This window comes from Vicugna pacos, chromosome 25 (assembly GCF_048564905.1).
Source record: "Vicugna pacos chromosome 25, VicPac4, whole genome shotgun sequence".
In the NCBI taxonomy this organism is placed as follows: Eukaryota; Metazoa; Chordata; class Mammalia; order Artiodactyla; family Camelidae; genus Vicugna; species Vicugna pacos.
This window is the reverse complement of record NC_133011.1, coordinates 11,900,558-11,927,459: the sequence shown is the minus strand read 5'-3', so window position 1 is coordinate 11,927,459 and position 26,902 is coordinate 11,900,558. Positions and strand designations below refer to the sequence as shown.

Sequence of the window (26,902 nt, the reverse complement as noted above, 5' to 3'; positions counted from 1 at the left end):
GGCCCCCATCTCCAAATATCATCACATTGGGAGTTAGGGCTTCAACCTATGAATTTGGGGAGTGATGCAAACAATGTATAACAAGATGTTACTGACTTTAAGACTGACAATAGCTGATTTGGAATCAACAGATTTTTTTTTTCCCCATAATTTTCCCTTGTCCCTTTAATACTTAATGGCTTTCTTCCCAGTGAGCTTGCTTTGCAGAGGACGCCTCCTCCTGTTTTGGAAATGGACCACTTTCCATTTCACATGGATAACAAGCCCAGAGCCTTAAAGGCACCTGAGAGAAAATACAGCCCTTGGGGGAGCACCATGTTGGGTATTTTGAAGTTGTGCAGTTAATACACAGTGCATACCCGAGCCCGGAAGTATTGCTGAGTATTTATTGATTAAAGATACGGCGTATACTGAAGGCAAACTCATCACACGTCAGCAAAATTGTCTCATGAGTGTTTCAAATTCCAGAGGATAACTAAACGGCTCTCTCAGGAAGAATTTACATGCCATAAACGAGGCAGAACCAGCTGTTCATTATGTCGCATAATTTCACACAACCTCTTCCCCCGTTACTCGAAACAACTTGGAGCAAGGTGGGCCTCGGTTTCTTTTTCTCCTTCAATATGAATTGAGTTTCCTCTATGTACCAAACATTATATGCTAAGTGTAAGTGATGAACAAAGCTGATGTTGCCTTTTGTAACAGAGTTTAAAGGCTAATGGGAGAGAGAGAGATACTAAAGATGTTAAAAGAAGTAAGAATCAATTACAAATTGTGATTTGGAAAGAAAAGAACCTGGTGCCCTGGGAGAATAACATGGGGGCCAATTGAGATCAAGCAGAAAAAGAAGCTTTTCTGAGGAGGAGCCAGTTAAGCCTAAACGACTAGAAGGAACCACCTGGGAGAAAGAGAGAGAGCAGTTTGGGAGAAGGTTCTGAAATGGGAAAAAGCTTGATGTGGTCAAGGATCCGAAAGATGATCAATGTGGATGGAGCATATGAAGGAGGGAGAAGGCAGCTGAGAGTGAAGGCTGGGGCAAGGAACAGAACACAGAAAGTATTGTCAACGTGAGAGTGAGGAGGAGGCAGAGGGTGAGGAGGAACGGGAAGGACAGCTAAGGTGTACTGGGCACTTGCTCTGTGCCAGCACAGTAAGTTTTGTATTAACTTACATACTGTAGACAAGAGGTCTGTTATATGCCACGTAAAGGGGTTTGTTTTCATTCTGAGTGCAATGGGAAACTACTGAGAGATTCTGAGTGGGAGAGACATGATCAGCTTTAAATTTTGCAAAGGCCCTGCTGCTGTGTTGAGGACAGATCAGAAATGTTCAAAAGTAGAAACAAGTCATCACATCCTTGACCACCCTTTTTCTCTTCCCCCTTAATTCGAAGAGTTGTTGTATATAAAGTTCCTTCCAATGAATGGGTAAAATTATTATAGGAAGTTGGGGAAGGAAATAGCTCAGTGGTAGAGCGCATGCTTAGCATGCATGAGGTCCTGGGTTCAATCTCCAGCACCTCTATTAAAAAATAATATTATAGGAATTTTATTGAAGTACAGAAGGAGAGAAAAGCAGAAGTAAACATGTAAAAACTACAACATATGATGATTTTATACCGTGTATATAGACCTATGGGTGAAAAGTTTCTCTTGGGATAAGAAGTCGAGTTTTGAGAGAATTAAAAAAAGGATTATGCTGATTCTTTGGTCTTATAGGAATGGGACCTTACAGAATAGTGATCAAGTTTACATAAAGAGGGTAAATGGCACTTCTTCTGCAAGTCAGAAAAGACTTTTTAAAATGATTTGAAGCTCGCAGTACCAGGTGCTTACAAATGGCATGAGAATCAGGCTAATGAAATGTAGCTTCCAGGATCTAATGTACAGCATGGTGCCTCGAGTTAACAATATTGTATTATAAACTTGAAAGTTGCTATGAGAGTAGATCTTCAATGTTCTCACCACACACACACACACGCATACACGATGGTAATTACATGAGGTGATGGAGATGTTTACTAACCCTGTTGTGGTAATCACTTTGCAATATATATCAAATTATCACGTTGTACACCTTAAACTTACATAATGTTATATGTCAATGATGTCTCAATAAAGCTGGGAAATAAAATAAAATTTTAAAATAATAATAAAAAAAAATAATGTATAGTACTTCGCTGTGTGTGTCAGTGCCACTGCTGACCGATGGGGCTATCTGGGAGTGCTGACCAACTGGCTGTCTTAGCACAAGTGCTGCTTCATCAGGAGAAATAGTAACTTTAATATCCAACACTGGTTCCTCACACATGCATAATCCAATTTCAAGAATTTAATTGGCATGTTGGAATTGATACCAAGGACTGTCTACATTGAGATTTCATGGTTTACTTTCCTCCCTCCATGCTTGATTTGACAAATTCGTGACCTGCTAGTTGAGAGGATATTGGCCATCTCTTTCCCCTTCTTCCTTGCATGATGAATTATTTAAGGCTTAAATAAAAATTCAAAAGGAATGGCTTTGGAACTGATTCCTTTGACAACACACGGGAATGTGAAGACGCCTTTCTTCTAATTGTGCTTAAACGTCTTAGTATGGCAGGACCTGGGTCTCTGCTTCTAGCAACATTCACAGGGCTTGGGTGATTGTACCAAGGCTAGTGTTTAGATTTGTAATCTTTTAGGGCAAGATATTGTACTGGGGGAGGCTGGTTAGACCACAGAAAAATCACCATGAGCATCAAGGGGTCTGCTTTTGTTGTGTGCAGAGTCAGAGCCAGGCTTCTTATTCTGACTGAGAGGAGGATGATGTCATTTCTCTGCTGACTGTAGTCATTACTCAGGAATGTATTGATATGGCTTTTTATAGCTGAGTTTATAAGTGTTTTGCTTGTTAATGGCCAGTGTGTGCAGGGACATCTTTGCCTGGACAGGCCTTTGCACTCATGGGAAATCTCTGCTTTTCCTTCTCTCCCGGTCCCTGAGATGTACACAAACTTCTTTCCCCTCTTCCGTTACTATTTCTCAAACCCTGTGATCTGGTGTCCTAGGATTTATCAGTCAGAATTCAGTTACAAATAACAGAACACTGTTTCACTGGTTTTAGCAGAAAGGGATTTAACATTAAAAATAAGGTGCTTATAATAAAACATTAGGTGATTATAGAACTTCTGAAGGTCTGAAGGGGCAGGTTCTAGGCTAGGCTCTCAGTAATGAGCTCTACTTCAGAGCTGACCTGGCCAGGGAATTGCTGTAAAAGAAAAGGAGAAAAAGTGAAGATGTTGGTCAAAGCTATTCCTTGAATTTGTTGTTGATTAAATATATGGATCAATGTCATTGCTTTGTCATGTTAACAGTGGGGAAATACTGACCTGTCTCTTAGGTAATACAACATGGTCCACAGACCTGTGGCATCAGATCCCTGGAAGCTTGTTACAGATGCAAAATCTTGGGCCTCCACCCCCATCCCTACTGAATTAGAAGCTCTGGGGTAGCCCAGGAACCTTGTTTAACAAGTCCTCCAGGTGCTGCTGATGCAAGGGTGACCAACCATCCTGGTTTGCCCAGGACTGTTGAAAGCATTCCTGGGATACAGGGCTTCCATTGCTAAAACTTGAAGAGCCCTGGGCAAACCAGGACAAACTGGTCACCTTAGATGAAGCTCAGGTTTGAGAAACACATCTCAGGCCGTCTGTGGAGCTGCGTGTAGGTGGGGAAGGGGGAGGATGTTTGTAAATCACAGATACGAGGCACAATGTTATTGAAGCAATGTGACAGCGAGATTCTGCTCACTCAAAATAACTTTGGTTGAAACCGCAAAAGGCTCATTTGTCACTACTTTTCATACACCATTGAACAAAGAAGGTGCCAAAATTCTGAGCTGAATGACTTCCGAGAGGAAGATATGGCAAAAACTGAGACAGTATGTGTTGCAGATGAATTTTCACAAGTCTTACATTCAGTTGTATAAATTCTTTTTCTATAACTGAACTTCAAAGTTTTAGCAGAATATAATCCTCGTCATTTTAGAGAAAATGCAGTCAAATCAGAGTTTTCTCATTCAGAGCAGGTTTTTCCCTCCGTCATTTCAGCGTTTTCCCCACCATTCCATTCCTTGGATTATGGTAAATTCCAGGGAGCTTTCACAGAGCCACAGTGTTGGAGGAGAGGGAGGCATTCATCCCTGTCAGCATCTATAGAGATGTACATCATCACTGCAGGAAATTGCTAGGACATATGGGTTCTCCATCTGGTCTCCGGTAGCTGGTCCAGGAAGGTCACCCTGTATCCCTACCATCTCAATCTCAAAGCGTCATTAGGCCTGCGGGCCTCTCTCAGCTACTTTTGAGCCCCTGATAATGGAATAGGAAGGGCTTGGGGACTGACATTTTGGAGGCTCTTCCATGCTCCTCTAGGGTCATAGGCAATCTCACACAGCTGTGTCATTGCTAGACACGACAGGCTGCTGTTTCTGTTATGGACATCTCACCACTCAGGCTGGGGCAATTCTGTGAGACTTGTCATCTCCCAGGCCTTCACCAGGGAGCAAGGCACAGAACCCCTGCTTTGGGACCCCCCAACCTATCTGAATTTTCCCTGGAGTATCTGGTGATGCATCTTAGGGTATGGGAACCTGCTCAGGGACCCACAACCTTTGTTCTCTCCTCCTTACTTCCTTTCTGCTCCTCCCCTCGTCACCCAGTCCAAAGGATTTTTAGCTCATCTGGGGTGAGAAAACTTGCTCTTGCATAATCAAGGCCTATTCTCTGTTTATATTTATGGTTTCCACTTTACACCTTGAGTTCTTCAGGAAAGTGGCAGAAACGGCTATTTATAACCTTATATCCATTCTCCCTTTCTACTTTAGTAAGAGTGTTGATTTTATGTAGGTCAGTTTTGTGCCCTATGAAAGTTTATATTTCCAGGCTCCCTTGCAGCTAAGCATGGCCATGTGACTAAATTCTGACAAATGAAATACAAGCAAAAGTGTGTGGGACTGAGATGGCTATGTAAGGGAGCTGACTCAGTGGGAAATCAGCTCACTTACTTAGGGAAGTTGCCTTTCTCTAGGTCCTATTTCCCCTTCCCTAGTTTCTGTTTCCCCAGATGTGGATATAATGGTTGGAGCTCTAACAACCATCTTGTACCAGGAGGTAATCTTGCAACTGCAAGGAACTAGGACTAGGAGGGAGCTGAAACATAGATGAAGTCTGAGAATCTGACGACCATACGAGCTCTACCCTCACAGACTTCCTTTATAAGAAAGAAGCTTCAGTATTTAAGCCTTTTCATTTTCTGTGTTATGCAGCTTAACTAACTCTAACAAGAGAGTTGGTGTTTCTTCTTGAAAACCCTTTTCTCTGTCATGCATTTCAAAGGTCTCCATTGAAACTCAAAAGCTCCTTAGGTTTCTTTGCATTTATATTGTGATGACCCTTTTCTGAAAGCCATGAGGAGGATGTCTTGCAGCCCAAAGGAGAAGAGAGCAAAAAGCAAACGTTACTATTTCATAATGTTATTATCATAACACGTGAAATTTATCCGAACAGTGACCATGCCTCAGATTAAAGCCTAGAATTGAGAGCTTTACAGATCTGAGAGAAGCCATACAGAGAAATGAAAAGTCACCAATAAACTTGACGATATCTGATAGCAGCTCTTCAGGAGTTTGTCTGGAAACAGTGGCTATTGGTAACATATTCTGAATGATCACTCCCGAATGTTACTCAACATCTGAGAGTTCTCCCCTCAGCAATTGAGGAGTCAACATCTGTATCATATTTCGTTGTGTCTCCTACTGAATTTCACAATAAGTCCTTAGGTAACGTTTCCTTATTGATCTGAGGCTTGTCAGGTTGGTCCTTTGATGAACTGCGCAAGTCATCAACCACATGAATAACTACAGCTCCTCCGTGTTGACCATTGGAGCAAATTCTATTCCTTCTTAAGGAAGTAGTGGTTATTCAACCATGGCTAACTAAATTAAGTTTCCTGAAATAGATATGTATCTCAGGGCATGCCTGTCATTCCTAATTTCATTTCTCTGCAAGGCAGTGATTAATTTGGTTACTGAAGTTGATGGAATGGACATTGATTTAGCTCAGCAATCTAGAGAAGCAGAATTAATTCCAATAAATATTCAATTTGTATCAGAACCTAATCAAATAAAAGGAAAGGTATTTATGTTTCACCTCCAAGAATATACTCCCTCTTTGAAGATCTACTCCCCCTCCTTTCATTAGGTATTTATAAGACATAACTTCAAGTTTTACAGTATCAATTTACATGTAGTAACTTGATTCTTTGATCAGCCACCACCAGCACGACCATGTCGACAAGGAAGCCTGTATGACATATATTTTCAGGAAAGTCTTTATTTTTTTTAACTATTTTATACTCCACCCCATTCCACAAAGAATATGACATCACTCACAAGGACGTATACAATAATACAAATAAGATTCAAATACAGAATCAAGACCAAGGGAAATAAAGAGGAAAATCAAAATCAGATAAACGAAAACATAAATACATAAAACCCAGGACCCCGAACCAGCAATTGTCCCATTTGTCTTTGAGCTTCCGGAGAGCCAAACCAAAAGAGAAGGCGCAGTAAGGCACATAATTCTCATTATTAGAAAAAAGGAAGCAGACAGCTTCCTCAGGAGGCGCATATTTTGTCCTAGAGCCAAATTCTCAGAGAAATTTATCTTTTGGGACTTTATAAGGGGCCCTGAGTTGCATGGTGAACAAAATCCTGAACAATATTCACAAAGTAGCAAATTGTTTGCAACTCACTTTTTAATTTTAAGCCAAAGCTGAGCAAATAAGAATTAGAATTTCATGAATGACCTCCCAAATTGGTATGCTAGGAACCAATGTTTTGAGGATATTAACAGGAGTGTCACTTAAGAGAAAAAGAAATGTGTTCCAAGCTCAAATAAGTTGGGGAAGCACTGAGTTAACAAAAGTCAAGCAGATTTCTTTGCTACAGGATTTCTTGGGGACTTTGATATACAGATGTGGTTCTCAAAAAAAAAAAAAAAGAAAGAAAGAAAGAGAAAAAAACAGAAAGAAGGAAAGAAAAAGAAAAAGAAAAAGAAAAAGAAAAAGAAAAGGTCTGCATAATGCAGTGACTCTTATTTTACCATGGAAGCTTTTCTCCTGAGATTCACCTGAGAATAATCTCCAAGTTGTGTGACACATTGGAAAGAATGAGCCATGCGTGGTAAACTGATGGAAGTATAACGGTGAAAGGGCAGCTGCTTGTGTGATTAAGAGCATGTGCGTTGGTGTTGGGCAGATCTGGGGACAAATACTGTCGCTGACAGCTCATGGTTGCGTGACTTTGAAAAAGTTACCCAAACTGACTGAGCTTTAGTTTCCTCATTTATAAAAGGAAGTGCATTAATTAGAAATATGTTTGGCTAAAGGAACAAAAAAATCTGTCAGAGTTACTGGGGGTTTATTTTTCTGATACAACAAGTCCAGGATAGGGCTATCCAAGAGCCAGTGAAGCTATTAACAAATGTTTGACAGGGTTCAGGCTCACTCTGTCTTTCTGCCTTGACATCCTTAACATGAAGTCCTCTGTCTTCATGCCTGTTGCCTCATGCTTACAAAATGGCTGCTGTACCCTCATCCTCACATCAGCATTTCCGTCATGAAGGAGGAAAGGGATGTAAATTACTTTTGAGTAGTCAATCCAGTGTCAGCCAGAGGGGAATAACAAGAGACTCTCCCTCAAAGAATTCTTTTGAGAATTAAGTGATATAATGAGTGTAGAGTGCTTACATAGTTCTTGGCACTATTTAGCGCTCAATAAATATCAGTTATTAATATTTATATATAGCCTTGGACTCAGTGTGATACAACTGTAGCAATCAGAATACTGAGAAGACTGAAGAACACATTTCCAACCAAGTGACCAGTGACCATCACTTTTTTCAGGGGCACTTAATTAAAAACATAAGATCAGACCAACACCATCTACTCCTATAAAGCTCTGGAATACTGACAGATAGAGACGCTGTTTGAAAGCAGATGCTCTAGGAAGTAGACAAGCAGGAGGAAAGCTGGCATCCTGTTGCACAAACAAGGAACCTGGCAGGGCTCCCTCCAAGAGGAGACTCATCCATCTTTAAACAGAGGCACGCTATGGGGTTCCTAGGCCAGAATTTGATTAGGAGGCAATTTGGATGACAAAGCTTGGTCCAGTCCAATAAATATCTCTTGCACAGTATGTAGTCAGGATGATTTGGGGAAATCTCAATTCTAAATTTCTGTCTCATTGTCAGACCATGGATACTATGATGAATCCTGAATTTTGGGTCAAAAAATACAGTAACTGTATATCGAGACTGCTTTTGAAATATTAGCCAATAAACATATATTGAGTATTTACCATGAATCCAATATTGTCTCATGGTCACGGTGACCTGATGAACACTTTTTTGAGTCATTTTGGGAAATATTGGGATAAACAGAATACATATTAGGAGAAATTCATTGGCAATTAGAGAGGAAAAAAGGCAAAGTATCACAAGAATAGCTTAATTTGGGACTAAATGCTGTCATAGGTCATGAAATCCAGGACAGTGTGATGCAGAGGAGGAAGGCAATGACACTGACAATGGCTGAGGCTTAATCAGCACATGCGATGCACCAGACACTGTTCTAAGTCCTTTGCAGACCATATGTCATTAGTTCTAAATATGCATTTTTTTCTCACATTTTAAACATCAATAGCTTACTTGGAGTGTCCAGCACCAGCATTTCAACCTCACATCAGATCTGTGATACAGATTTGCACTATTATTATTCTCATTTCACAGGTGAGGAAACTGACCTGATTTATCTCAAGCACGGGATCGTTCTCTTTCTTTCCTCTTCTTTCCCCAGACCCATTGTTCCCCACTCCTCTGCCATTTGAATTCCTTGTTCCTACTGCCCTCTGCCTGTCCGGGGTTTTTTCCGGCATCTCGAGCTCATTGCCAGAGAAGGTCACATTGAGCCCTCAAAGATATAAGTAACAAGGAGCATGAGTCATGTTCTTGCCAGCAGGGCTTTTGTTATTTCCTGATGGCCTGCGTGGCAGCATCTTCCTTCACAGCTTTCATTTCAAGACATTTAGTGAGCAATTTCAGGGCTATTTCCACTTACATGGACAAAAAAGGAGTTTAGTGGGGAGGGAAATAGCTCAGGGGTAGAGTGTGTGCTTAGCATGCACAAGGTCCTGGGTTCAATCCCCAGGACCTCCATTAAAAAAGAAAAAAAAAAAAGAAGTTTAGAGGAATAGGGACTAGTGGAGTATCTTGGATAAATTACCATTTGCCAGAATGAAAGAATGAACATTTTCTTCTTCCATTCAGTATTTTCAAACATTGCTTTGTTCTTTAAACCTGTAAACTTCCTACTGACAGCCACCATGGGAGAACAAGCAAATTAAAATTACATGAAACAGAAGATCCAAGTAATTTATGGTATCTAAAAACACCTCAGAAGAATTTTGTTAGATATTAAATGTAAAATATGGATCCTATAGTATGGTGTCAGGTATAGAATACTCTGGAGCTAAGTCCCTTACAGTAAAATAAGAACTCGAATCACTTCACAGATAAGCACAAGAACATCTTATAACATGGGTAGACTGGTGCCAGAAGCTATAGAGATAAAGGTGAGACATTCGAGGGGAAGGAGAGATTACATTTGTTTAAGGGGATTAAGACCTTCCCATTGAAAAATGAGGCAGCGCTGGAATTGAACCTCAGAGGGTGAATAAGATTCCAACAGCAGCAGAGAGGATGCTCCAGGGATTTGTGCCAAATGCAGAAGCGTGATAGACATTCAGAGGGCTGCAAAGGTTGGAAGCACAAAAAATTTGCAAGTTGGTCAGAGCTGCAGAGACAGGGAGGACTCTGAAAACCAGCCAGACTGAGAAACTGGTTCTTCAGCTGGGCAATGAGAGCTACTGAAAACTTAGAGCAGGGCAAATGAGCCTCAGACAGATTAAGTGACTTACCCATGGTCAAATGGATTGAAAGTGGCCGATGTGGAATTCTACCAAGGTCTGCTCGGTCCTCCCACCACACCCCAGCCACTCCCTCGGGACATGCTCTGGGTAGCAAGGGAAGCAGGACTGGAGTGAGAGAGACTGAAGCCGGGGATGCCAGCTGAGAGGAAATGAGGGGTGTGTCCTCTATATTCATTCACTGAGTCACTCCCACAAATAAAGCATCTCAATCATAAGCTCACCTCCCACTTGCTCAGTGAGAAGATGCAGTAAGATTTTCTGATCTGAATGAAGATGATACAAAGAGCCAGATGTTGAAACAAATATTTAGTCAGCCAGTCTTAGAGTCTAAGTCATGAGGGCAAGTGCTATGATCAGATCTGCAATGTTGAAAGATAATTTTGTCACCAGAGTGGACAAGGATTAGTGGAAAAGTGGGAGGCTGAGAGGTAAGGAGATTCGTGCAGAAATCCAGATTTGGTGGCCTGGGGCTAAGGAGGTGGCTCTGAGGCTTGAATAGAAAAGACAGAGGTGAGACAGCTGGGAAGAATATGAAGCTGAATTCGATAACAGAGGGAGAGGAAGTTGTCAACAGTGACTCCAGAGTTTGTTTCCAGCAGTTTGGTGAAGGGTCAGCACACTGATGAGGACAAATTTATGGAAGTAGGAAGTGGTATGAGGAAGGGAAAGAGAAAGATAAAATGAGTCGAAAGCAGTAGCCGGTCAGGAGGAGCAACAGAGTTGGGGAGAGGCTGAGCTCTGTGTGGGGATGCTTACTCTTTGTTCCTCTCTCACCAGCTTAGATTTCACCCTTGTCTTGAGGCACCACGTGGTACCATCAGAAAGATTCAGGAGGAGCAGGAAAGCATGGTAATTACTTCTCTCTAACTTCCTCTCAGGAGAAGCTAAATCTCCTTCAAAATAGAATATTTCACTGACATTAAAAAAAAATGAACAGAATGAAAACAATCTTCCTTTGAAGTTAAGAATAAACAAAGTTGCCGACTGCCATCACTTCTGTCTCACCTGCCATCACCAAGGGAGAAATTCTCCAGAAGATCCGTGGTCTAGGAATATGCGGATCACCTTGTCCCGGGCTGCCTGGGACCTTGTGGTTTTAGCCTTGAAAATCCTGCATCCTGGAATCCTTCAGTGTCAACCAATCTGGGAATTCGACTTAGATTCTAATCCTGATTCTATTGCTGATTGGCTATCAAAATATGGGACACAGCTTTTCCCAGCGTAGGTTTCTCATACCTGAAATGAAGGGAAGGGCTTGTCTTTGTACATTGTCTTCCCTACGTGAGCTCATCCAGCCCCATGAATTTAAATGTCAGGTATTGACAAGTGATATTGTGACTCATAACAACATATATTTGGTCTTTCATCCCTGTTCCTGGCACAGAGCTCCTAAAACCCAGCTCAACAATAAACATCTTTGTGTTTATCCTCATGTACTAGGCACTATGCTAAGGGCTTCATAGACATCCTGACTAAGTCCTCCCTCTTCCGTGAGACACTCTGCTCTGAGCCCTATTTCATAATCAGGCAAACAGGAACATGAAGAGGGTAAATGACTTACCCAAGGTCACAGACCTAGTAAGTGGTAAACCTGGGATCCAAACCCAGGGAGTCTGATTTAAGACCCTCTCAGAGTTTGGGAGAAAATAATTCTGTCTGTGATCCTTTAAGGCAGTGGTTCTCAACCCTAGCTGCACATTAGAGCCCTCCTGGGAGTTTTGAACTGTCTTGATATCCGGGTTGCACCCTAGACCAATTAAACCAGAATCTCTGGGGTCGGGACCCAGCATGAATAATTCTCAAACCTCCGCCCATGATGCCAATGTGCACCCATATTCAAATCATTGTGCTAGGCAATCATAATTCTTTCTACCTCCTAAATATTTGTTTTAAATAGAAAATAATTCTATTGCATTTCATTCCTTTCTACAAGGCATAGTGCTGCCCTCTTCACTGGCATGTCCTTTCTTCTTGGGGACCCAGCCAGCCCAGGCCCTCATTTTCCTATTCTGGAACAAAGAAGAAGGAGTGATTACCATGATAGAGATACTTAGGTTTGCAATGCTTTAGAAAGACACCCAAACGTATTAGGATTACCCTCAGAGGAATTTTAATATTGTGGCACAACTCAAAAGACGGCTACTGCTAAGAAAAAAGGTTAAAAGAAACAAGCAGGAAATTTTGCAGATTTGTATCTAGGGTGCTGTCATTGATCCTGGCACAAGCGCAGACAACTTGGAGGTGCTGAGACACCTTTGCTATAAAAAGGTGAGTGTGAAGTCACTCACCATCCGTCATTACAGGAAGGAAATTAACATGTCCTGAGTACTTACTCGTGGTGCAGCGGACAGAGCACAAGTTCTCATAGACAGGCCGGCACAGTTTCAAATTGCAGCTCTGCTGTTAGGAGCCGTGTGGCCTTTGGCCGTCTCGTCTCCCTTTTTATCTGTGAAGGAGGCTGACAAGGCTCACCTGGCAGGACTGCTTTATTGATTACAAATTGTGTGCATGAAATGCCGAGCACTATTATTACGTGGCGCACGGCACGTTACCTACATTTGTAGGTAACTTAATCCTCACAACACACCCTCAAAAAGGTGAGGCTCCCCCATTTGTCCCGGGGCACAAAGCTGTTGGATGCCAGGCTAGGAACCGTCCTGTGCACCTGAAGCCTATGTTTGTTACTGAACCAAACTTGGGTCCCCTTGCCTGAGCGCAGTAAACGAAAGCCGACTACTGTTACTGGGCTGTGGTGAAGGAAAGTGCAGGGTTTATCGCAGGAGCTCAGGACAGCCAGCACTTAAAGCACCCGAACTCCCAGATGAGTTTCGGCAAAGCATTTCTAAATACCAAGTGAGGAAGGGGTGTCCTGGAGTGTGTGATCTTCCGCTCATGCTCAATCCTCTGATTGGTTGACGGTGAGGTAGCAGGATGGTGTCACAAGGGTTAACATTATCAATCCTTAGGCACCAGTGGAGGGGGTGGGTGCCACATGCTCATGATCATCAAGTAGTTAATTTCTTCCATTTGGTGGGGGTCTTAGTATCTGTAAAACAACTCAGGAAACGTACATCAGATCCTTTTATCTGGGTACTTCAGAGAGGAGCTACAGCAGAGGAAACGGGGACAGGTCTGTCCCAGACAAGCCCCATAGGGTCCTGCTCAGTTGCACATTCTCTGCTTTTCCTGGCTGTCTGGCTGCAACTCCTTGTTCCCTAGGCAGCCCTGTGGCTGCTTTATTTGTTAGAACAGAAGGACATATTCTCTGAATAATGAAATAAAATTAAAAAGGCGAACACATTTTACCCCACATTTACCACCTCCTATGCTCTTTATTTCTTCCCATGGACTTCAGTTACCATCTGAAAAGGCGAATACATTTTTAGCCATCTCTCCGGCACACGGCAATGTTTTGGAAAAGGCTCTTTGGATCAGAAAGGGCAATATTATTTACCCCTTTTCCTTTTAACATGGATGTTCTATCCAAAGAAGGCCTAGTTAAGAAATTAAAACTGCAAAGCTCACCTTGGCAGTAAGTGCCCAGACTTAGCTCTCTGATAGGTTAAAGTCTGGGTGACTTACTATCTGATCATGTCACAGTCTTTTTATTGTTCCATCTTCCCAAGACGATGGAGGACCCATCCTTCTGAGGCTGGCTTTCCTGGTCTTCCATGGGTGGTGGCTTTAGGGAACAACTGAAGTAACTGAAGAATTAAATATTGCTGAAGTAGTTTAGGAACTCACAGTGAGGGAGACTGGGAAATACAGCCCAGCTGAGCTAACCACCCACCTCGTCCCCGACCCCGGCCTCCACCCCACTAAAAACCCAAACAGCTTTTCTCACCTGGTCTTATACGTCTTACTAAGAGCTCCGGTGATCAAACCCAAAACTTAGGATTCACACTGATTTCTCTCTTCCCTTCATTTCCTACAACCAATCCATGAGCAAATCTTAATGTTTCTATTTCCAAAATGTACTCAGCATCCACCCACTTACATCCATCTTCACAAACATTACTCTCTTCGCTCCCACTAACATCTCTCCCCGGGGCTACTGCAGTGGCCTCCTAAATGCTCTCCTGCTTCCGTTCCTGCCTCTCTCCAACCTGTTCTTCTGCTGACATTCTTTTCAGCATTCATTACCAACTTAAACTCTCAGGGTAGTTTATTTCTTCATGTTGTGATTGTCTGTTTCCTCCACTAGAATGCCAGCTCCACGGGGGCAGGAGCCAAGTCTATTTTATTCCTCACTCTATCCCACCTTCTGACACATTGAAGCCTCTTGAGAAATCCATATGGAGTAAATGAAAGAAGTGAATACAGAATTTTGAACATTAAATCATGTCTGTAATTTGCCTACTCAAAACATTCTCCTGAGATTGACTTCCCAGAAGGGTGGGATGGGCTAAAAGGACCTTCTATATTTTGATAACTCCTGAAAAGAACATGAAAACAATATATTGGGAACACAATTTAGAGCAGGGGTTGCAAACAATTGTCTCAGGGCTTCTCAGGTAACACAAACTGTGAGGCTGCCATGTGTTAGCCACAATGAGTGGTGGGGGCCTCACAGCCTAGAGACCCCCCTGCTTCAGCTAACACAGCCTTATCAGCTCCAGCTGACTGTATGTGACAACAAGGGCCCAGGAGTGAAAGATCTTCCAAGTTTTCGAAAGAAGTTAGAAAGTTTGTGTATCAATTAGAACTAAGTTTGGCTGTGAGTAATGACCTGAAAAAGGTACAAGTGTATTTCCCTCTCTCACAAAAATGTCTGGACTGTACAGTCCTGGGCTCATGGAGGCTCAGTGGAATCAGGGACCCAGGCTTCTTCTAACTTGCTGCCAGTATAGCATGTCTTCCATTCCCAAGTTCGCCTCATGACCCTGGGGACTGCTGTGACTCCAGCCGTTACCTCCTCATTCCAGGAAGCAGGAGGAGAAAATGGGGGAAAGGGCCTGATCTTCTTTTGTAAAGAGATTTCCTGGAAGCTTCTATTCCTCACTCATTCATTTTATTGGCCGGAACTTAATCATGTAGCTACTCCTAACTTTGAAGGAAGCTAGAAAGTATAATCTTTATTCTGAGTTGGGGTGCACCCAACTAAGGAAGAAGAGAATGGATACTGGAGTTTGAACCTAGAAATCTCTCCCGGAGCTGACTTTTCTGTGAAATTCTCAAGTTTTAACACCATAACAACCAAACAAAGCACACCTGCCATCTGGTTCAGCAGAGCTGCCAGTTTTGCAAACCCTGCTTAGGGGAGCAAATGTGGATGGGATACATTTCTGTGGCATGTGGGGCAACCAGTGAGTAGGGTAAGTGGGGGTCATACACAGTTAGCAGGGCTCAGACAAGGAGTGTGAGGAGTGTGTTCAGGTGGCCTGGGCGGGTAGGGGTGAGCGGGCAGTGGGAGCACAGGGGAGGTGGCAGCTGGGAAAGGATGAGCAGGTATAGTCCTTTGCCTGTGCTCCCAGAGAGGGCTCAGGCTTTGGCTGCCATGGCTTCTGTCACCTTTAGGTGCTCTTCTGAGGGGGTGCAATTTCAATCTTCTCTGAATCATGAAGTCTCTCCTCTTTCTTTCTCCCAAGATGCCCTCTCACACTAGGTCAGTCACCATCTCTGGAGGGATAAGGGAGCTTGGCCAGACCCAAACTCCCCAGGACCCCACCAGCCCTCTCCTATTTGGGGAGATCTTATCACTGCTGTCACCCTCTTAGACTTGGGATCAGCTTAATCTCAGCTCTGTGACAATTCCCCTTCAAATGAGTCACCCAGCCATGCTAGACCTTCCTGCTGGGAAAGGCCTCATATGATACGATCAAAAAAGCACTGGATTTGCAGGTAAACTTCCCTCACTTGAGTCCCTGCTCTGCCACTTACTGGTTGAATGGACCATAAATACTTTTTAATCTGTAAATGGGGGCTAATAGTGTTCTTCTTGCCTATTTCACAAGGCTTTTGGAGGATTATGTAAAAGCCCTTTGTTTAAAAAGAAAAAAAAATCTAAGCAGCTCTATATACAAATTTAAGGGGTCCAGTAAAGATTCTCTGTAACTGTCCATATGTTTGAAATTCATGACTTTATTGACACAAACTTTGCAATAGGAAGCGTTCCACTAAGAGGACAGTAAGAATCAGTTTCTGTATCATACACACATGAAAAAGTTCCAGTAACACGGTTTGACTTCCAGTCTTGGTGAAATCCAGATTGTTCTGGAGAGGGGAAGATCATACATGCCCTGCATTCCCTTCTCCTCCAGAAGTGAGAAACTGTTTCTATATAAAGCAGAGACACACTCTGAAGTTGATAAATTCCAAACAACGTGCAGCGGTTAAGTGACGCAAACACAAGGTTGTAAAGAGAAATGAGGCTTAGCCCGTGGCTGGCAGCACAGTGAGTGGTGAAGGAGCACTAGCACAAAAGCACAGTGCACGTGCCCTGGGACAGCGAGCCCTTGAACCTGCAGGATCAGTGCCAGCCTTTGGCAGTTGGTGGCTCCTGCTGAGTAATGCTAGAGGGGACATGGGAGCCACAGGCTTTGCTTTATTTTATTTTATTTAAGTTTTGGAACATGAAGTTCCCGAAAAGCCCTTTCTCAGAGAATCACAAAATGATAAAGGTTTGAGAAAACTGTAGTTTTGTGGTTGGTAAAGGCTTGTACAGTGATTAGGAGAATGCCCAGATCTGGAGTTTGGGGAAGAAATCTATCCTGAATATAAAAGTGAGATTACATTGCAGACCAATTCTCACTGCATCTAAGCCACTCTCCTGGTTATGAAGTTCACTGCCAGAGTCAGGATATACAGTCATGACTGGCCAGACTCCAAACCTCTCAGCATCCACATGGTACCTGACACAGGGTTGGCATTTAATGTTTAATGAATAAATATACAATCAACGGAAGGAAGGAAGGAAGGAAGGAAGGAAGGAAGGACATTGCCCACTTGTGTCTGAGAAATAACAGAGTTGACAGGTAAGGAGGCTGAGTATCTGAATCTTTAACCCGCTGGTGTCAATTCTCTGGACCATGTTAGATAAACACACACCATCAGGCTGCCTATTTCTGCTAAACATGAAGTTTATTGATGTCATTTGGTACAACTTTAGTCCTACCTTTCCCAGTCGCTGGCATATTAACAGTCCTTTAAAAATCATGCTACATTACTTTGGAGGAAAATACTTCCAACTTAACATGTTTAAAGAAATGCTAGAAAATTTTATTTCTATCAAAAAAAAATTTTTCTGCCTCAGCTACCTGATTTCTTTTTTTAAACATTTTTTATTGATTTATAATCATTTTACAGTTTTCTATCAGTTACCTGATTTCTAACACAGAGCATGTCAATCTAATGTCAGTGTGACCACACACCGACCAGGTACTGACTTTCTAAAATGATTCCTTTTAGATACCAAAATGACGCAGTCCTGGGGCCGTGTGCTGAGAGGCCAAGGGAAGCTGACGTGTTCGGATTTCCTCCCTCTTCTGAGCAGTGTCTGGCCTCTGACTAACAATTGCAAATGACCTGATTGGAGAGAAAAACCGCTCATGAACACAAGCAGAGGGAAGTGGAAAGCTGGAAAAATGCAATGTCTGCTGAGCCTGGAGATGGGACGCACTGACCATGACTGTGACATTACGGTTCAGAGGCTGACGAGGGTGCCGGCGTGGGGGACGTTGAAGGGAGATGAGAAATGGTGTGACTGCAACACAGAGGCCTCCCTGGGACATGCCCTGGGTGATGGTGGGGTTAGTCTGTGTAAAATTGGATCTGAATCTGTCTCAGACTGAGCTAAGGAAACAAGAATAACAGAGTTTTCCTGTTTCTTGACTTCTCATACAGGAAACATTTGTATGGGCTTAGAGTTGGGTGGGAGCCAGCTTTTAAGTGAACATGGTAAGCTTTGATGGCGGTATTTGAAAGGAAGAATGAAAGGATACGCTTCCTGACAGGGCACACCACTGCAGCCGGGAGAGCTCAGAACCAACTCTCCTTCAGCCAGGAACCACCGCTTCTGCCTCCCTGTTTCCTAAACCGGCCTGTGACTTTAGCTCACCGCTTTTCCATCAGACCACACTGCAGGAGTTGCAAGAGGCCAACCTAACTAACACACATCGGCAGTTTATTACCCTACACATTTACATGATAGACAGGAGGCTGAGAACATCCCAACAGCTCTGGCAGCGGGTGGCTGCCGGGTGAGGGTCTCCCAAGGCACTAGGCAGTGGCCAGTGCGGCCAGGGCCACCCACTTCTTCAAGGTTCCTCGATGGATCCAGGATGTGAAGGGCACCAGCGAAGCCCATCTGCCCTTCAATTGCACTCTGCTAGTTGACACAGTTCTTTGTGATTCTTCGACTTCGGTCCACCTGTCGGATGCTGTCTGGGACATTAATGGTGACTTCCTTTGCAGACGTTCGCTTAGCATCTCTTTTAGCCTGTTAAAAAGTTTAACACGGTGAATCAGGTTACTAGGAAATAACCCAAAGGCCCTCATATTTGCAGTAATCTCTTGAGATTGTTACATGCACATGCACACACACAGAAGCAAGAAGAATGACCCACAAAGACCCAAGCCCATATACTCCTCATAGGCTGCTCTGCTGAGTCTCTAATGTCAACCTAGTGCATAGAAAGCCTTGGTAAAGCACTGCCAAATGACGCTTCAGAGCTCCCCCTGGGGTGGGTGCAGCGCAGGCTGAGGTCAGGCCTGTACTGTGGCTCCACTTCTCCCTCTGCCCACTCCTGCTTCCAGCCCCTCTCCCACGAGTGTGGACAGAGCACTTCCCAATGAACATCCCGTATAATGACATCCCATATAATGACAACTGCTTCCTGGAAAATAGTCACTCAAGTTGTGGGAGCATCTCCCCATGCTGGGTGAGAGTCTAGGGTTGATAGATACATATTTTTCATACAACATGGTCCCTGAACACAAGCCATCTACTTCGTCAGTAGTGCATCTCAGGAAATGCTGGACTGTTGCACCACTGGAGAAAGATTAATTGCTCTGGTGTATTTATTAACAAATGATATGCATTTTCTAACATGTCACCTACACCCTGTGTGTAGCTTCTGGTGACGCCCCTCTCCGATTCTCTTTACTTGGCTGGTGCATCCATCCATTAGCTGCTTTGGGTTTTGGCTGCTAACCACTCATAGCTGCACCCTTCTTTTGAGAACTGCCCTCGTCTGACTAGAGCCACCTCACCCAGAAATACAAAAGCGGGCACACCCTACTTCCTAGAGACAGCCCAAAGCCAATGCCTGATGGTTGGGAATATAAAAGGCTGGCCCTTCTGCCTTCAGGGGTGTAAATCTATGATGCCCTGCACGTCCCAGAGCTCCCCGTGGGGTCAGGCTAAGGCTGCACTACAGTGTTCAGCTGAGCTCACGTATTTGCTGAACTCAGTCCTCTGCCCCAACCCTGCATCCCCTACTACTGTACGGGTTCCACCCAATACTACTCTTTCACTCACTTACTTGCACAAGAATCCTCATCTCAGGCTCTGCTTCCAGGGAACCTGACCTCAGATAATACTCAATGGGTAATTTGATGCTTAAGGATCATTTTGATTGTATGCAACTTTAGTCTTATCTATTGATTTCATGAGATAGGAATTCATTGTTTTCCTCTTCAAGTTCCCAGTGCCTAGCATAGTCTGAGACATTGCGGGCCCTCAATTTAACTTCCGTTGAATAAATGGATGAATGAACGAATAAGCACACCACATGTGTGAGCGCATCCTTGCTTTAACAATCAGTAGTCAGTGCTGCCTGAGGACTCAGTCGTACACTCAGCTCCTCCAAGCTGGAACTGGCACTGGGCTAGCAGTGACTTTTATGGGTTTGCTTTCCCCTCAAAGCAGAGAATTCATAAAGCCCCACAACCAATTCTGTTTCCTAAAGAAAAGTGTGGCAATTTTGAGGCTAAATCCATTTGATTTCCATTTCAGGTGTTATTGCAGAAAAGCTTAGAGGACTGAGACGTGGAATGGTAACACAGAGGCTGTATTTAAAATGAGCCAAGGTGAGGGCAGCATTCCTCTCAAACGGGTGGGCAGTAAGAGAGCTTTCCAGAATGGAAACGTAAACGTTCCCAATGGCGTAACTGCTTTTCTTTAGAGTCACTGGCAGGATTTCACAAAAAGTTATTAAAGATTCTACACAGAAAGTGCTCTGCTCAGTGTTTCAGTCTGCCTTCCCAAGCTGAAAGATCTAAGCAAACCTTCAATAGTCGGATGATTCTTCATTTTCCAGCCTGTTTAAGAATCAAAGGCCACAAAACAGTCATTCCCAGAATAGCCACAGAATATGTATGGTTTGCATCTCAAGTACAGAGGGGCAATTTCTTAAACCTGTGTATCAAAAGCCTGACAGTGGAGATGTTCAGAGGACAAGCTTTGGGGCCAGACAGACCTAGACCCACCATAGCGCTGTACGGGACATTGCTTCAGCCTCTGAATCTCGGTTCCCTTACCTGAAATGGGGAAAATAATGCCTACTTCTTAGTGTTTTTTTTGGAGAGAATCAAGCACATCACTGAGCATTAGTAGGGTGATCAGCTTCTCCTGGTTGGCCCACGACCTTTCCATTTTCAAACTGAAAGTCCCACATTCTGGGAACCACCTCAGGCCTCTGCAAACCAGGACAGCTACTCACCCCAATTATATAGATTTTGACATTAATTCTATTTGCAGAATGATGTCAGTCAAACAGATCAAGTTTCAAATGAAAACTCTCTTATTCTAATGAAACTATAATGATTGCTATGATTATTTCTAAATACCAACAACAACCATAACTCTGTAAGTTCCACATTTGGACAGAGAAAAAACTGGAGCTCTGTATCCTAATGATGGGCACAGAAGGGTCCAAGCCATAAACAAATTCACTTTCAAATAGTCACACCATATTTAATTTGGCGACTTACACAACTAGAACAACCATGTAGTGACTCGGAAGCGTTTTATAAAAGAGAAGCTTGCCACATCAGAGAGGTCCCCACCCCTTTTACAGCGGTGTGGTTGGTCGTTGCTGAAATCTAGGTACAACTTGGAAACCTCAGATTTGAAGTTCAACCGAGAGGGAGAAAGAAAATGAGAAAGAGAACCACAGTGCCAGATATTTTTTCTAGACGTTTCAAGAAATAAGTAGCTTTGGGATTTCTTCTAAGCCCTATTCTGAGAAGTTACTTGAACTTGCCCCTGCTCAGCATCAGGCAGGAGGGGTTCAGGACATGGAGATCAAGTCATGGTGGGTCTTTCCTGAAAACTTTAACTTTCCTTTAGAATTTTACATAGAAGAGGAGCAGGAGCAGTTCATCTTTGGCCGCCTAGACACCGACCTCCACTGCATCGAGACGCACAGCCAGACGTTCACTGAGCTGAAGACGGGGTTCATGGCTACCAGCCTGACGTGTGTCCTTGTCATCGGACCTTTGGAGGGGAGGCAGTGGCTGTTCCTCATGATTCAGAGCATGGGGAGCTGGGGCTCCCACAGCCAGGCCCAAGGCTGAGAGATGCCGTAGCTGGTCTGGAGCCAGCCCCTGACCACGCACGACCTGGCATCCCCCACTTCCTGCAGCTTGACCCACTGGCCCTGTCTCTGCCCCTCAGGAGAGTGAGGGCTGCCTCTCTTAGAACTTCTTGGACTTGCCCGTACCAATCCATCGGTTACTGTAGACGCCACTAGATTTCAATCTCAGTAATAAGGGATTGCTCTCCCCTTGGCAAAAAAAAAAAAAAGAAAAGAAAAGAAAAGAAAGACAGTAGCTTTGCCTGCCTATGAGAAAAGAGCTATTCAGATACATGGAACAATTATACCACTTGTACCTCTGGGATTGTGACACTTTGTACAACATAGATAGCTATTTTCCCTCTGACATGGTTTCTAGCCAGCTAAACCTTTTTTTTTAAACATTGGATTATAGTTGATTTACAATGTTGTGTCAGTTTCTAGTGTACAGCATAGTGATTCAGTTATACATAGATATATACAGCCAAACCTTTCGATTTGACATCCAACCCTCTTTGTTTAAAGACAGGAAAAGAAAATACATCCCTATTGCAATTACTGGCTTCAAAATAAAAATCTTATGGTTCCCGACTCAATGATGAGAGAAACCTATTGGCACCTTTTCTTTTCACAGCTGCCTGCTGATTCCATCCTTCCTCCGCTTCCAAGATTCTTGTTTTGTGAATTTTATCACCACTGACTCTTGTTCATGAGCCACACGCTTGTTTCTCACCCAGTTTTACAGCTTTTCTATTCTTCTCTTGCCTCGTGTTAATTTCTGCAGGTTTAGAATCATAGATTTTAGTCTTCTTGATACTTGCCTCATTAATTAAAAGTAATGTACCGTCTGCCATTTGTCCAGGGAAACCAGGCTGACTGTGGTAACTTCCCAGCAGATGGATGCATTTCTCTTGGGGTCTAGAAGTCAACGACCCAGCTCATTCCTGCGGAAGGAGGGCCGCTAAGGTTACTTGGCCTTTTCTCACTTCCCCCTAGACGGAAACAGCGATGTTCTCTGCTTGACTTTGACTCCACAAATACACTTTCCATGGGGCTGTATGAGCCTTTTCATGGTTCCTTGCAGACAACGAAGGAAAACAAGGTTTACTGAGTTCACGATTTATCAGACACCGATTTGCTGTATAACTAGTATTTTTTAATGATAAAAAAGGATCCATAATTATGGGAAAAGAAATTCAAAGAGGAGAGAGAGGCACGGTGAAAAGTGGACACTTGATCCCATGCTCTGGCCATGCTGTGCTTTCCGCAGAGGTAACCATGGCTAATCACTTCTTAGGAGCATTGTAGGGACTTTCTAAGCAGACCCAGCATGGGGCCATCTTATTCCCTCCCCCACGCTCTGCACTTCCTAGCCTTTAACTGGGGTTTAGATGATATGTTTATCTGCTTGTTAACTAGTTTTTTTTTTTTGCATTCTCATCAGATTATAAGATTCAAGAAGGTAGAGACCCAGTGGGTGGGTTCACTACAGTATCCCCAGAGTCTAGCCAAGTGCCTATCACATAATAGACATCCGACAAATAATTTGATGAGGAACACATGTGTGAAGACACATCTTCAGAAAGAGAAAAACAAAAACGCTGGGAAGAGAACCTGCTTGCACTGCCCTGCCTAAACATTCTAGAACTTTCCTACAGGATGTCAGTTATGTTCACTATTGATTGCTCTTGCATCATCCCCGAGGGACGGCCTGGAACGTAGCTGTGTTCACATTTCCCAATGAGGCAGCTGAAGTTGCTTGGGCTAAAGCAATATGCCCAAGGTCAAAGTCAATATAGGCGGTGAATTGAACTAAAGACTGTGGGAGGCTGGATGTAGGCTTTAATCTTACACCCAGCCTCCCGCAATTGCCAGCGCTCACTCTAAATTCTCCACCATTTCGTTTCAGGTAATGGGGAGGAAGATCATGGGTTTCAGAGGCTTCAGACTCCAACACGGCCAAATCACTACTCCCAGTGCCACCCTGGCCAAATACCTAACCTTCCCAGGCCTGTCTTCCCAGGTGGGGAATGATGCTACTGAGCACTTGGAGTTGTGAGGGTTAAAGATAACGCCATATATATATAGTGTGTCTGGCTCACAACAGATGCTTTGAAAATGTTAGTTCCTTCCCAAAAGATGAAAGCCTGAGCCTTGTCAGCTGCAACTCAAGACACTTTTCTTCTATTCAGTAGAGTTCCATTAAAGGGAGGCAGACAATACCAACCCTCTAGCTGTTCCCAAATTCCATGAATTTATTTGCGGCTGCTTCACTGGCATTAAAGAGAGGTCATCCAGGAAACATCTGATCTTGGCATCTCCACCAGGGGCCAGGATGCTAGCCTCCGAAGAAAGAGATCAGACCCTGCCTCAAGCAAAACTCTCAAGCGCTCCCCAGGCCTAAAGCAGATCCTGTGCAGACCACAGCCCTGTGCTAACTCAGCCTAGGGGGTTTTATTTATCAGGTAGCCGGTGTCAAAAGGAGTTGTTGCCTTTTCAGCTTATACCTCAGAAAGATCAAACACTGGGAGGGCAGTAGAACCTGCTTTAGAAAAGCAACTGGGCTCCCACAGAACAGCCATCAATCATACGAAGGTGCACTGGAGCAGGGGACAGAGCAGGGAGTGGAGCCGTGGGAAACCATTATTATCTTGATGAAGTCCTGGCGATCCCATTCAGTCCACAATTAGTGAGTACACAGCAGGTGCTCATCCCTGAAGTGGGCTCAGGGGGCAAGGGAAGAATATAAAGAACAATAAGGAAGTCTCTACCCTGAGAGTCTTCTAATCGAATTGGTCTTTCTGCAGACCCTGAGATGAACAGTGAGTCTTGCAATTCTTCATCTACATAAGGTAGCAGCTGATATACGATGCACTGTGGAAATCATCACACACACACACACTCTCTCTCTCTCTCTCCACGTCCCTGTGCTGCTACATTGCTTCCCATTCCCACCTCCACCCTGGCTCAAACTGGAATATGAATCAAAGTCTCCTTCTAACAGCTCTTCCTGTCTTTCCCCAATGGTTTCTTTTGTTCTCTTTCCTTTATTGTCATGTTTTTGTTTTTCTAGAAGAAACTCACATTGACTTTCCAAACTCTCTCTGTGGATCTCGATATTACCACCATCCAGGAGAAATTCTGGGCTGGTCCCATCCTCCTTTCGGGATCAGGCGTCCCTCTCTGGCCATTTTCACACCTCTAAGGCTTCACCTATCTTTCCTGGACCGCACTAAGCCTCACCGACAGCCAGACACAGCAGGGAGGGAGGAGCAAGAGCAGAAGGAGGAGGCTACCTAGCTGAGAAATCAGTCCAGGTATCGGCTGATTTCTTTGGCACAGCCACTTTGCCAAGAGTGATAAAGCAACTGGGAAAGATGCAGCTTTGGAAGATGTGAAGGCTCACCCGGAGGCCTGCCACAGACTCAGCTCCGTCTCCCAGAGCCACGCTTCTCCCTGAGCTGAATACTTGAGGAGGTACTTCTTGGGGAGAAAAACAAGGGTCCTCAGCCTGAAGGAATGGCACTTCCAGGTTGGAGAGGAAGTGTCTGGAGGTGGCCCGGAGTTCCTCAGCAACTAATTAGCAGGAGAGAAGCAGCAGCTACAGAGCTTCCCCTCGCGTTATCTGTCGAGCTCAGGGAAGGGGCTGGGGGAAGGAGACAGCGGATGATTTATCAGATGCTGTGCAGTCAGACAGGTCCCAAGCAACTGGAAGAAATCGAGGTTTAATAGAGGAAGAGCTCCCCACCGAGACAGTCAGTTCCAATTTGTGAAAGATCATTTTTATCACATTCTTTCTGCCAGTTAGCACCTATTAACACCTGGCATGAGACAGGAGCCAGAGAGAATTGAAAGAAGGAAGATGTGGTTTCCTCGGTGGGCCCTGGAGCAGAGCAGGGATCAGTTCACAAGATGCTGTTGCTCACAGGCTTCCACACCATCAGCAGCCCCTCATCGCTCTTCAGAAAGCGATGAACTGTGGGGTCGCACCTATGCTAAATAGAGTAGTTGCTATCCCCAACTGGTGGCCTTTTATTTCCTTCACAGCACCATTTCAAGTCTAGAAGGCTTGTTCTTTTATTCTGTATTATCAGAACCCCCACATGCAGTGCCATTAAAATTGGCAGCTGTTTCAGAGCAAAGGGCATGCGTGCCTTTTCCACTCCCGGATCGTTGGCATCACACCCATGCCTGGTACCCAGACGGGGCTCAGTGAACGAACATTAGATGAATGAACCCACAGAGTGCTTACAGGAACTGATGAGGAAACTTTCCAGGCCTCGCGAGGACTGCCTTTAACACACAACCTTGGTTTGTAAATCTGACGGGAACACCGCGTAGACCCATGCATGAGGACATGAGCTTCATGAACGGGTTCTTCTGGAGAAGGAAAACTTTTCGAAAGTGCCCAAGAATCATCAGCCAGTGGCCCAGTGACGTCCAGGGCAACTCTGGGAAGTGGGACTAGGTCATCTTAGGGGAGCAAAGGAAGACCGGAAGAGGCAAATGGATACAGCCTGAGCCAGAAAAGAAAGAAAATTATTTTCTTTAGGCAGATCCTAGGGAGCTGAGAGCGGTGTTGGTCTGAGATAGCTCCGCTAACAGAGCTTCAATCAGAGGTAGACTTGTAAGCCAACCCATTAGGTAGAAAACCTTAGTCTTTGAGGAAGTCAGAGCACCTGGTGGCTGGTGAGGTCTCGGGACATGAAGAACACTGATGCACTTTGGCAACTGCCTGAACACTAAAAACTGAAGCTATCTGCTCCCTGATCTTATTTTGGAAATACCGACAATACAGCCATTGTTCATTGAATTGTGAAACAGAAGTTGTGTGGACAGCTTATCAGTGTGAGCCATCTGCCCCCGGGGCTGTGCTGGTCAGAAGTGTGTGGTCCTCACTCCCCTGTGACACAATTTTCTCTGCGGCTGGAGCGCCGGGTGGGCTGGCAGCACCTGGCCCTATCTGAACTACCATACGAGCTCCTGGAGCGCATGCATGTGTGGCGTGGGCAGGGCTGTCCTGAGCTGCCTCTGAGCCTCCATTCTCATCTGTGAGCTGGAGACAGCAGTGCCAGCTTTGCGGAGTCACTGTGAGAGTTAAGTGAGGCAAGATAACCAAGTGCTTAGCACCCTCTGCCACACCTAGAAGGCTGCTCTCACGGGTCTAAGAAACACAGGACTAAGCACAACTCACTGGCCTTAAATTCCTAAGGTTCGTAACTGGAACTCAACTGCTGCTGGTTAGCGTGTAAGGTGATATAACCACTTTGGAAAACTGTTTGTCACTATCTCTTAGAGTCAGATACATCCCCATTCTATGAGTCAGGAATTCTGCTCCTGGGTACACACCCCAA

The 26,902-nt window shown here is 44.2% G+C and overlaps 1 protein-coding gene across 2 annotated transcripts in view; it reads right to left on the bottom strand.

Annotated features, from left to right (window-relative positions):
- Positions 1-26,902, bottom strand: part of BAALC (BAALC binder of MAP3K1 and KLF4) — a 328,207-nt gene that overhangs the window by 254,275 nt on the left and 47,030 nt on the right. The window contains exon 3 of one of the 2 annotated variants that reach the window (XM_072949593.1): positions 16,096-18,469. The exons of the other annotated variant lie outside the window; for it this stretch is intronic. Within the exon in view, the coding sequence (XP_072805694.1) occupies positions 18,359-18,469 (111 nt within the window). The 3' untranslated portion in view covers positions 16,096-18,358. Of the gene's footprint in view, positions 1-16,095; positions 18,470-26,902 lie in introns of those variants that run through there. 2 annotated transcript variants of the gene reach the window in all.